The sequence below is a fragment of the Gambusia affinis genome, linkage group LG18 (genome assembly GCF_019740435.1).
Source record: "Gambusia affinis linkage group LG18, SWU_Gaff_1.0, whole genome shotgun sequence".
Taxonomy (NCBI): domain Eukaryota; kingdom Metazoa; phylum Chordata; class Actinopteri; order Cyprinodontiformes; family Poeciliidae; genus Gambusia; species Gambusia affinis.
The window spans coordinates 9135895-9148251 of NC_057885.1; the positions used below are offsets into that span (position 1 = coordinate 9135895).

General features: G+C 33.7%; 1 protein-coding gene across 1 annotated transcript in view; it reads right to left on the bottom strand.

The window, feature by feature from the left end:
• Positions 1 to 12357, bottom strand: part of LOC122820673 — a 64804-nt gene that overhangs the window by 46114 nt on the left and 6333 nt on the right. Inside the window, exons 2-14 of the mRNA XM_044098243.1 lie at positions 5920 to 5997; positions 5163 to 5195; positions 4212 to 4274; positions 3933 to 3959; positions 3747 to 3809; positions 3467 to 3493; positions 3281 to 3343; positions 3001 to 3027; positions 2815 to 2877; positions 2535 to 2561; positions 2151 to 2411; positions 1113 to 1373; positions 355 to 621 (exon numbers count right to left, since the gene is read on the bottom strand). Of these exons, the coding sequence (XP_043954178.1) occupies positions 355 to 621; positions 1113 to 1373; positions 2151 to 2411; positions 2535 to 2561; positions 2815 to 2877; positions 3001 to 3027; positions 3281 to 3343; positions 3467 to 3493; positions 3747 to 3809; positions 3933 to 3959; positions 4212 to 4274; positions 5163 to 5195; positions 5920 to 5956 (1219 nt within the window). The 5' untranslated portion in view covers positions 5957 to 5997. The remainder of the gene's footprint in view (positions 1 to 354; positions 622 to 1112; positions 1374 to 2150; positions 2412 to 2534; positions 2562 to 2814; positions 2878 to 3000; positions 3028 to 3280; positions 3344 to 3466; positions 3494 to 3746; positions 3810 to 3932; positions 3960 to 4211; positions 4275 to 5162; positions 5196 to 5919; positions 5998 to 12357) is intronic.

Genomic DNA, 12357 nt, shown 5'->3' on the forward strand with positions numbered 1-12357 from the left:
ACTTTGGCTTCTTTAATATATAAAAATTACATTCAAAGATGTTTAGAAAATTTGTATCTATTGTAATAAAATATAAAGAAATTTTGGCCTAAAGCTGATATAAATCTAACAATAATCTTCAGCTGCTTGTAATATTTAATAAGAAATAAACATGAAAAACTATCAGCCCACTGAAATAACTAGACAGGTTTGACTGATTATAGATAAAATAATAATAGTTATAATCTTTGATTGTGTGCTATAGGAAAATCTGCATTTTTGTTATTTTGTTTCAAATAAAAAAAATAATATATACCATGTGGGACATACTGTCATTAAAAATGATCACTTGTCAGTAATAAATAATCAACTTACATACAGTTATTTTAACAACATTACTCCATGGTGTCAAAGAAAACCCTTCTTCACTTTTTCCTCTACATTTGTATTCTCCACTGTGAGACTCAGTAGCTGAGATGATCATGAATTCACTGGATGATGGAGAGTTTTTATTGGTTGGTCTCCATTCATACGTCCACCAAGTTCCTCCATCATTCTGGATCTCACATCTCAGAGTGACTTTCTCTCCGCTGTAGATCTGAGACCAGTTGGGTTGTGAAGTGACTGAAACTCTGTTGGAAACTACAGCAAGAAACATGATTAGAAGAACAAAGAGTCTGAAAACTAAACAATTAATCAGACAGTGTAATATCTATAATAATAATGTCACTCTAAGATTTTTTTCCTCTGATGTGTCATTTAACATATCATAAATGTCATTAAAATGTATCAATTAAATGTCATTAAAATGTCTTGGAAGAATGTAAATCTCAATGTGAACCACAACATCTCACCAAAAACATAAATAAATGTAAATATATAGTTAATTTGATTTTTTTCCTCATATTTCTGCACATTTTGTCAGTAAAAACATCAACAAAACGATTCAATTGAGCTGATTGAATATTAATAATTGAACAAATTATGAATCTTAACTCATATTTACATTTAGAACAAGATATTATCTCTCTATATGTGACAAAGTAACAAACTTCTTTTAGTGGTCATTTCAAAATTGATTTTTTGTCAGAAATAAAACAATGTTTTCTTCCAAGATAATTTTATAAACTCACCTATCTTATTAACGGTGACTTCATCACTCTTAAATGTCACAAAGTTTGTCTCAGGTTTAAATCCTCTGCAGGTGTAAATTCCTCCTTCTGTGATGCTGAAAACTCCATCTGATCGAGGAGAAACTTTGGTCTGAGAGGTGGATGAAGATCCTCTGAAGAACTCAAATGTTAAATCAGCAGGTTTGTCCAGAGAACAAGTTAATGTCACACTGCCCCCTGGTGGTATGATATTGTTGCCTGCAGTCAAAGTTGCCTTTATTTCTGCAATAATATTAACCAGAATTAATAAGGTTTGGATCAATTTGGAACAACATGAATAATTTCTCATCAGATCAAAACTGAGACTTTATCATGTCAGACAGAATCAGCACAACACACAGTCTTCTACTCCACATGCAGTCATGTTCTAATGCTGCTTTAAGCAGCTTTGTATCATGTGCAACTGTGAGGTCAGGAGAGATCCAGACAAAATACTAATTTCTTACAAGCATTCACCATAAACACAACAAATAAAATGGGCTGAAAAGTAAACAGAACCTAAAATAATTGCTTTTGATTTAACCAGTTCTATCAAAACAATATTGTTCTGCAATCTATCTGCACAAAGGTTTCTATCTTGAGGGACAAAATAATTTAACTTCAATTCAATTCAAAAATGTCTTATTGATCACAAAGGGAAAATAATTCTTGCTCTGTTTCCATTTGGGATCAATAAGATTATTCAAAGGATTATTGTTGATGGTAATGGTTTAGGCAGGAATGATGCCCTGTATCAGTTTGTATTACAGCAAATTTGAAGGAGCTTCTGACTAAAGACACTGTTCATCACTGACAGTATCATAAAGAGGATGGTCAGGGTTGTCCATAATACTCCTGATTTTAATGTAAAATAATTTTTTTAGGTAAAATGTTGAGAATGTGAATATTCTGTACAGTCACATATTTATCAAATGGGAAGTTCTTTAAATAGTTTTAAGCAAATATATCTGTTATTAGCAGACAGTTTTGTTTTAACCAAAAATCCATTTCTCAACTCACCAGTGTTCTGTATTATAACTTCATCACTCATAAATGTCTCAAAGTTTGTCTCAGGTTTAAATCCTCTGCAGGTGTAAATTCCTCCTTCTGTGATGCTGAAAACTCCATCTGATCGAGAATAAACTTTGGTCTGATAGGTGGATGAAGATCCTCTGAAGAACTCAAATGTTAAATCAGCAGGTTTGTCCAGAGAACAGGTTAATGTCACACTGCCCCCTGGTGGTATGGTTATTTCGTCTGCAGTCAGAATTGCCTTTATTTCTGCAGGTTAGAAAACAACAACAGTCATCATTGCATAGATTAGGAGTCATTTTCAACAATGTGAATTCTTTCTCATCAAATCCTAAATGAGACTTCAACACTTTAGGTTATTAATGTACTTACTCTCTGTTGGTCTGGTTCTTATATCTGCTTCAGAGTTGCCAGATTATAGAAACATAAAACAAATGTCATCAGTTATTTTCTGAGCATATGAATTAAAATAAAACCCATTATAAATATACTCTTATAAATCACAGAAGAACAGTCAGTCGTTTACCACCGTGAATGTTATCTGAAAACTGTTCAGAATTAGCAAAACAAATGCTCCTTTGGACTTTCAAGGTGTCATAGTATCTTAAATTTTTAATTGAAACATTTCATTGAAAAATGTTTGACATCTTACTTAATGTCACACCGCCCCCTGGTGGTATGGTTGTTTTGTCTGCAGTCAGAATTGCCTGTATTTCTGCAGGTTAGAAAACAACAACAGTCATCATTGCATAGATTAGGAGTCATTTTCAACAATGTGAATTCTTTCTCATCAAATCATAAATGAGACTTCAACATGTTAGGTTATTAATGTACTTACTCTCTGTTGGTCTGGTTCTTATATCTGCTTCAGAGTTGCCAGATTATAGAAACATAAAACAAATGTCGTCAGTGATTTTCTGAGCATATGAATTAAAATAAAACCCATTATAAATATACTCTTATAAATCACAGAAGAACAGTCAGTCGTTTACCACCGTGAATGTTATCTGAAAACTGCTCAGAATTTGCAAAACAAATGTTCCTTTGGACTTTCAAGGTGTCATAGTATCTTAAATTTTTAATTTAAACATTTCATTGAAAAATGTTTGACATCTTACTTAATGTCACACTGCCCCCTGGTGGTATAGTTGTTTTGTCTGCAGTCAGAATTGCCTGTATTTCTGCAGGTTAGAAAACAACAACAGTCATCATTGCATAGATTAGGAGTTATTTGTAACAATGTGAATTCTTTCTCATCAAATCCTAAATGAGACTTCAACACTTTAGGTTATTAATGTACTTACTCTCTGTTGCTCTGGTTCTTATATCTGCTTCAGAGTTGCCAGATTATAGAAACATAAAACAAATGTCGTCAGTGATTTTCTGAGCATATGAATCAAAATAAAACCCATTATAAATATACTCTTATAAATCACAGAAGAACAGTCAGTCGTTTACCACCGTGAATGTTATCGGAAAACTGTTCAGAATTAGCAAAACAAATGTTCCTTTGGACTTTCAAGGTGTCATAGTATCTTAAATTTTTAATTTAAACATTTCATTGAAAAATGTTTGACATCTTACTTAATGTCACACCGCCCCCTGGTGGTATGGTTGTTTTGTCTGCAGTCAGAATTGCCTTTATTTCTGCAGGTTAGAAAACAACAACAGTCATCATTGCATAGATTAGGAGTCATTTTCAACAATGTGAATTCTTTCTCATCAAATCCTAAATGAGACTTCAACACTTTAGGTTATTAATGTACTTACTCTCTGTTGGTCTGGTTCTTATATCTGCTTCAGAGTTGCCAGATTATAGAAACATAAAACAAATGTCATCAGTTATTTTCTGAGCATATGAATCAAAATAAAACCCATTATAAATATACTCTTATAAATCACAGAAGAACAGTCAGTCGTTTACCACCGTGAATGTTATCTGAAAACTGCTCAGAATTTGCAAAACAGATGTTCCTTTGGACTTTCAAGGTGTCATAGTATCTTAAATTTTTAATTTAAACATTTCATTGAAAAATGTTGACATCTTACTTAATGTCACACTGCCCCCTGGTGGTATGGTTGTTTTGTCTGCAGTCAGATTTGCCTTTATTTCTGCACGTTAGAAAACAACAACAGTCATCATTGCATAGATTAGGAGTTATTTTCAACAATGTGAATCATTTCTCATCAAATCATTACTGAATAACTGAGATGTTCTTAATGATTTGAGACTTCAACATGTTAGGTTATTATTACTGTACTCATGGGCAGCAATGAACTAACTCTTTACAAGTTTGTACATTATACCATAGAGTACTATACATGGTAATGTCACATCATATTAAACTTCTGTTCCAACTCCTGAATATCATTTTCTTTAAATTAATGTACAAGTTCTGCTACATTTAATTTAGTCTTTATTCTCCATCAGGTAGCCATGCTTCATGCTCTTCTATTGACAAAAAAAAAAATAAAGTCTGTCCATATGAAGGTAAATATTTTGTTCAGATTTAAAACATCTAATTTTCTACTAAAGATGCTAAAATCATAACTTAGTGGAAACCAACAGGACTTTTACATCCTTCTGTACTTCTCTGATAAATCTACTTTGTTTTGTCTTTGAAATTATAAATTGACTCTCCAGGTCTGTCTTGAGAATCAGCAAATAGACACAAAGAGGAACAAGTTGTTCTGCTCAACTATAGATTCCAAAATTAGATTTCATTTTTGTTCAGCTTCCTCTCAACTATTGTGCATCATAACATGTCAATATAATATATCCAAGAAAGACAAAAGAATATTGTTGCAGGAAGAAATACTATGATCTAAATAGGTGTAAATTGTTTTGAAAACAAGAATTGTGATACTAAAGTTCCAATTACTTCAATGTTTGTTCCTATCCTGCAAAATTAATCTCAATTTCTGCACAAAACAAATGTAATGGCGTTGGAAAAACACCATAATTCATCCTTTAAATTAACTCCAAAACAACTTACTTACCATCAGCACGTCCATGAAGCAGAGAACTGAGCACTGCAATAAAGATCAAGGTTTGTTAGACATTATCCAGCTGGTTAAGAATAAAAATCACAATGTTATTTTATTGACTTTAGATAAAAATTAAGATAAAAATGACTTTAAAAATAATAAACAAAGACATAAATATCACATTATGTCCAATGTTTGTCAAAACCGAGACAAAAGCTGCTTGAATTGCAATGCTGATTACAAAACGAGGAAAAAGACTCAAGTGTTCTGTGACGGCCCCTGCTGTGTGGTCCTGTGTGTGCTATGTGGCCCGTAAATTGTTTGTCAATTAAGGTCCTTGATCATGGGAGGGGCTTCTGATTATGTGGCCACCTGGATTGTAAATAAGGAGCCGACTGCAGGCCCAGCCGAGATCCTGACTCAGAGGAGGCGCCGGCAGATCGCTTGACACGTTGTGGGAGCTGAGACCAGTGAGAGCCAACCGGGTCGATGACTGGGGAAGGACCAGGATGAGGGAGCGCTGGTTTATCAAGTCTTGGGCTTCTGCCTATTTATCCCCTAGACAATCGTTTTTTTTAAATAAATGCCTCTGAAGGGCTAAAAGTGTTTCTGGTTGCCGTGTCCTCCCTATTGTTTGTTGCAGCCGTGCAAGCCGAGCCGTAACAGTTTTCTTTTCAACACTGTCAGATCTTAACAGAGATACACGGCCACGTTATCATGAAGAAATATTTTCCTTAAACTCTGAGCAGAAAGTCAGTGATGTACTTACAGAAAAAGCCCAGCATGCAGAGCAGAGCGGGTTTCATCCTGGCATCCAGAACGGCTGCACAGCTCAACTGAAAGGCTTCTGCTTGGTTTGAAGTGTGATAGTTTAAAACGAGAAGTTAAGTCTAAGTTTCATGCGTCTTCTTCTTAGCATGCCCTTTCTTAGTTTTCTTCCCTTTCGCACGAACTGCACAACCAAGTAGCCACTGATACTGATGATGGTTTTTACTTCCTGTCCATTGCAGAGATATTTTAACTTTTTGCACAACATTCTGTGTGGACTTGCAAAAAAATATCCAGTTATACAAAATAATATATAAGAGTTTGCAAAAAACTGTTTGCTGATTCTCATTTTTAAACATTCTCCTGTTTTGATGTGTGAACTTTACACAGAGAGAGAAAAATATTAAAACAATAACTTTGACTTTCTGCCACAGACTGACCTTCATCTGCTGACCACCATCCTGTCTGGTTTTACCCACTTACCTGTTACAGGCTGCAGGTCACCACCACCAGAACAGAACAGCCTCATTATTATACATAACATTTGCTCAATGTACAAAGAACAGCAGCTAATTGAAGAGATTGCTGTACAGATAACCATGCATGTTTTTGTGTATTTGAGGAAGTTGTGCATCTGTACATCATACAGAAACACTCTTGAGTAAGACTTAAACTCAGGGCCCTTTTGCTGCCCAGCAACAATTATAAGAACGATAGTGGAACATGCATCTCACAGAGCATCACAGTGGGAGCTTAGCAGCAACTTTCTAAACACATTTTGTGTGTGTGTGTTTGCATGTGTAGGGAGGGAAGTGAACATGAAGTGTTAAAATGGTGATCATATCAGATAATCAGTTGTGCATGTTTCCTGGAACAAGATCTGTGAATAAAAGATGGTTAACATGTAAAACTATGTGTTAAAACGCCATTGGAGCTTTAAGACATGAGGTGCAAAGGATTATGGGATGAGTTGGGTATTTGAATGTTGAACGTTGTTCTGTGCAAACATAGATTCTAAAATTAAGTTTCCTTTTAGTTCGGCTTCCTCTCAACTATTGTGTATCATAACATGTCAATATAATACATTCCAGAAATACTAAAGAATATTGTTGCAGAAAGAAATACTATGATCTAAATAGGTGCAAAATGTTTTGAAAACAAGAATTGTGATACTGAAGTGCCAATTACTACAATGTTTGTTCCCATACTTGCAAAATTAGGCTCAATTTCTGCACAAAACAAAGGTAAATGTCCAGCGTGAACCCGCCTCTCGCCCGGAACGTAGCTGGAGAGGAACCAGCAACCCTCCCGACCCCATTATGGACAAAGGGTGAACAGAAAATGGATGGATGGACATTTCTAATGTAGTTAATGTAATATTTTAGATGTTTTTGTTCTTTTCTGCTGTCTGCCGAGGCCATATTTGAAAATGGTAGTTTCCAGGTTGACTAATCAGAAATGATCCTCAGATGTGTCAATTGAAACACATGGCCTTGGTGATTGGAAAGTATTATTTGCTGCCACCAAGTGGTGGGAAACAGAAATTGCAACACATTTCTTGCCATTGTCGTTTTGCTCAGTAATAGTTCTTTCATCTGTAGTAGAAAGATATTGTTGAAAAGTAAATGAGTTTTTGATGTGGTTGAAGCAAACTGGCAGTCAGACATACTCCACATGTTGTAGTAGATTTTAGAAAATTAAGTTACTTTAAAATAAATGTCCATTACAATGCTCAATACAAAAAGGTCCACTATCCCATTCAGTGTCCATATTTGTCTGTTTACCAAAAGCCCAACACTATAATGACATATTGAGACTAAAGTGACTTCAGGGTATCTTAAGTTTACTTTTCATTAATATTTTTTTCCCCATCAGCGGCTACATTTATAAACGATGGAAGAAAAGGAAGTTCAGCAGTTTGAAAAATACTAACAGAATCAGATCAAACACTTCCATTCATGATGACAAATAATGTACATGATTTGTTTCTAATTACATTTCAATGATCTAATAGAAAATAAATACTACTGAAACAAAATAAGGCATGTCTGATATTTGGAATACATTTTTATTCAAAGAATTGTAATAAAATGCGACCAACATATGGGATTATACAAGATAACAGCCTTTATCACATGCAGTGTGCTGGAGATTGAACCATCACAGCATTCAGCCTTTCCTGCTGCTTCTGTTGCTGCAGGATTCCTCCTTCCTGTCAATAAAGAGATAATTTGAGTCAGATAATCATCAGCAAGAAAAATTAGTTGAAGAAATTTAAGACTTGAACACATTCAGAGATAAAATCAAATATTATAATTCAGTGATTTATTTCAAACCTTCTGTAACAAAACATGTCAGGGCAATAAATGGATACAGTTAAAATTATTGTTAAATAAACATTTTGAATAATAAATTAATAAGATGAATGGAAAATCAAACCATTTATTATTGTTTCCTTTCCTCTGGTTACTAAATTTAGTCAATGCTTTATGTCTATCATGTAGATGTTAACCATCTGAACCTCATGTTGAGCTGTAGTTACCTGGGTTAGCAATTAGCATAATCACACTCTTCTGCTGGATGATGAATCCTCTCTGCTGAGATGGAAGAAAATTAATATTGAGAAAAATCTTTAAATCATCTTATATTTCTGTATTTCATATGTTTTTATAGGTATTTATGTTCTATTTTTGTATATTTAATGTGTTTCAATTTAGATATTTCAGTATTTTTATCATCTATGTCTTTAGCTGCTTTAAAACATTTACTTTACCGTTTCCTGAGGCTCTGCTGAGTTGGATTGTCTCATAGAGGGAAGTGTCACCTAAAGGTTAAAGTTCAAAAGAGTGAAAATTAAGAAAAATTATCACATCAATTTAAAACAAAGTAGATAGTTATGTTTTTATCTCTGTTTGATTATTTTAATATCTTTCCTGACAATATGTTGATATTTGTTACCAGGGTGAATTGTCTTCATTTTATGATTTTATGTTTTATTTTTATTTAATGATAGACTGTTGAAGAATAATAACTATTGATAAGTTCTGTTTAATATTTTAGCCAAACAACATTAATGAAGAAATGTGATTCACTCTGTGTTTAATTGTTTTCTTTGTTCATAAAATAATTATTAGATTAAAGAAAATTATCTTAACTATCATGGGGCCGAGAGTATTTTGCAGTTCCCATTTCCCACCGCTTGGTGGCGCCAAAGAATGTCTTTTAATCACAAAAGTCATGCGTTTTGTTGAGTAAGATGCTTGCCACTATTGTATTTTTGTTGGCACTACTTTGTGAAGCGGAAGGTTATGTGCTTATAAAAGTAATAAAGGCGGAGCCTCCTTGTGTTCTCTGTGTGTTCGGCCAGAGCAGGGCAGTGTGGCTACCAGTTCAATTGATAATGATGTCTCCTGTCTCCTGTGTATTTTATAAGTAAGTTAATACTTCTGCAAAGATGTATTCACGAGGTACAGATGATGAGGAAGAATCCAGAGATTCTCGAGTAAATACTAGGAGATCCGCTGCAGAAGAACCAACACGTTTTCAGTTCACATATCTGGAAACTATAAGTTAATTAAACATCCCAATTAATCACAAAGATGTTTGAAGTGAGACGAACCATGAAGTAGAGAGCTGTAAACAGAACCGTAATTCTGAGTAACTTCATGATTTGTACCTGAGGCTGGATTGATGCTCTCTGGTTGATTCAGTCTGAAAATAATAGACATAAATGCATTAATGGAAATAATTATTTGATGAATGATTAGAAAGAGAGAACAGATATTTTTACTGACCTGTTACTGCTTAAATCTGCAGGGAAAAAAAAGATATTTAAAGATTCATGTTAAAACATTAGAATAAACTTGAAACATTTTAACAAATTAAGTGTTTGACTGAATATGATCTAATATGATCATAAAAATGTCTCACCGTTGGACCGTCTGCAGCGCCACAACAAGATCAGTAGAATGATGAGAACGACTCCAACAACTGGTCCAACGATCAACATCACAGGAAGTGAAGAGCTGACAGGACTGGATACAGTTACTGGAAATAAAAAACATTATTAAGGAAGAAATAGTTTTGATTTGCAGATTGTATGATATTTTCTGTTTGAAGAAAAAGAGACTTTAGGCTAAAATACTGACAAACATCAGCAACACAAACATCCTCAATGTTCATCTTGTTTCTCTGTAACATTTAAACAGTTTTAATGAATAAAATGAATCAAACATTTTAATCCTCCTCACCTCTAACAGACATCCAGCTGCTTGGTGACTCTCTTCCTGAATGTTGACATTTGTAGAAACCTTCATCTGACTTTGACACTGCAGAGATCTTCAGCTCCTCTCTGCTGTCATTATTGATGAGTTTATCATTGTGATAGAAAAACACTTTGGAGAGAAGATTTTGTTTTATATCTCTGCAGCTCAGAGTAACAGGATCTCCTTCAGTCACAGGATGAACAGGGCTCACCAGGATAATACCATAACGATGATCAGCTGTAAAACAATCAGAGAATATTTAGTTCCATAACATCCATTTAAGTTGCTTTATGCTTTCAATTGATTTATGCTTCATAAATTAAACGTTTGATTCTTCAAACAAAAATGCATTTTTAGTCACATTTCATCATTTCTCCTTTTTAGTCGACATGAAGATAAATTTGTTCACAGAAAATAATGTAATAAACTAATATAATAATTGTTTCACTGTAGATGTTTGGAATAAATGTTTTGGAGTCGTTCAACCAGAATCTCAGTTTGAATCTGACAGAGAATCTGTGAAAACTGCTGAGCTCATCACCAAAGATAAATCATAAAATCACAATAATAGTAAGCAAAAAAATTAAAAAACAAAAAACATCACAACAGAAGAGCTAAAATATCAGGCCTCAATTAAATGCCAAAGAACAAAAATGAGTTTTAATAAGTGATTTAAAATAATCCAGGCTGTGGGCAGATCTAATCTAGAAAGGTAGATTATTCCAGAGAACAGGAGCAGCAACAGAGAAAACCTGATCTGTTTTTCTCTAAAGTCGAGTCCGAGGAACATAGCAGCTGATTATTGGATCTTAATGTTCTGGACACAGAATGAATCTTCAAAAGATCCTGAAGACAAGGAGGGGCTGACCCATTTAAAACTTTATAAGTTGTTAAAAGAATCTTAAAATCCATTCAATACGAAACAGGCAGTCAGTGTAAGGAGGCCATTAAGGGCCTTATATGGTCAGACTTCCTGGTTCCTGTAAGAAGACGAGCTGCTGCGTTCTGGATCAGTTGAAGATGCTGGATCAGGGATTTATCCAGGCCTTTATAGAAAGAATTACTATAATCCAATCCAGATGTAATGAAGGGATGAATAATTGCTTCAAAATCCTTAAAGCAAAAATTTTGACTTTTGATCAAATCCATCAGTGATAAAAACTTGATTTAACAACTGAACTAACTTGTCAAATTTTAAACATCTATCAAAGATAAAACCAAGATTCCTGGATGAAGTCCAACAAAACGGAGCTGAAGAACCAAGAATCAAATCTGGATTTTTAGTGTGAAGGTTTTGACCAAATAATAGGATTTGAGTTTTGCTATGATTGAGGAGAAGAAAATTTAGATCCATGATCAACTTCAGCTAAACAATCTATTAAAACCAATAGAGATTCATTTTTACCTTTTACTAATTTTAGGGGCAAATAAATCTGGACGTCATTCGCAAAGCAATAAAACAAAATGTTGAATTTTCTAAAAATCTGACCAAGAGGCAATAAATATAAAATATAAAATAATCTGAATGCGTTATACTCCAAAATATAAACTGATGTTAATATTTTTTCCTAAAAGAGAAGATTTTAGCTTTTTATGAGCAGCAGAACAATTGATTGGAAACAATTTACATCAAGAATAACAAAATAATATTGTAATCGGAATGTTTACTTTTAAACATAACTAGATAGATAAGATAGATATATCTTATAAGATATATATGTAATCTTTTTTAAATAGAGTCCTGATATCACCCAACAAACTTTAGAACATTAAATGTAGTTATAATGAAATAGAAGATAGAAATTAATCTAAGCAAAAAATTTGTTTGCATAATTCTTTGTTTTACATTATTTAGCCTTGGACTAAATATATTTTTTTTACAAAAACAGATATATTTATGGTTTTTAAATGCAAACAAAGGTCAATAAAAACCCAAAATAAACCAGATCTTACCTTGTAGAGTGATGTTGACAGCGTTGCTAAACTCTCCAGATTTTGACTCACACCAGTACACTCCACTATTCAACCAGATTGGTTTAATGGTGCATGTAGATCTAGTCATTGTCCCCCAGTAGGAGCAGGATGACACTCCTTTTCCTTCTCTAATCCTCATCACTCTCCACTCATCAGAGTTTCCCTCACAGCTCAGAGACACAGATTCAGATCTGAAGTGT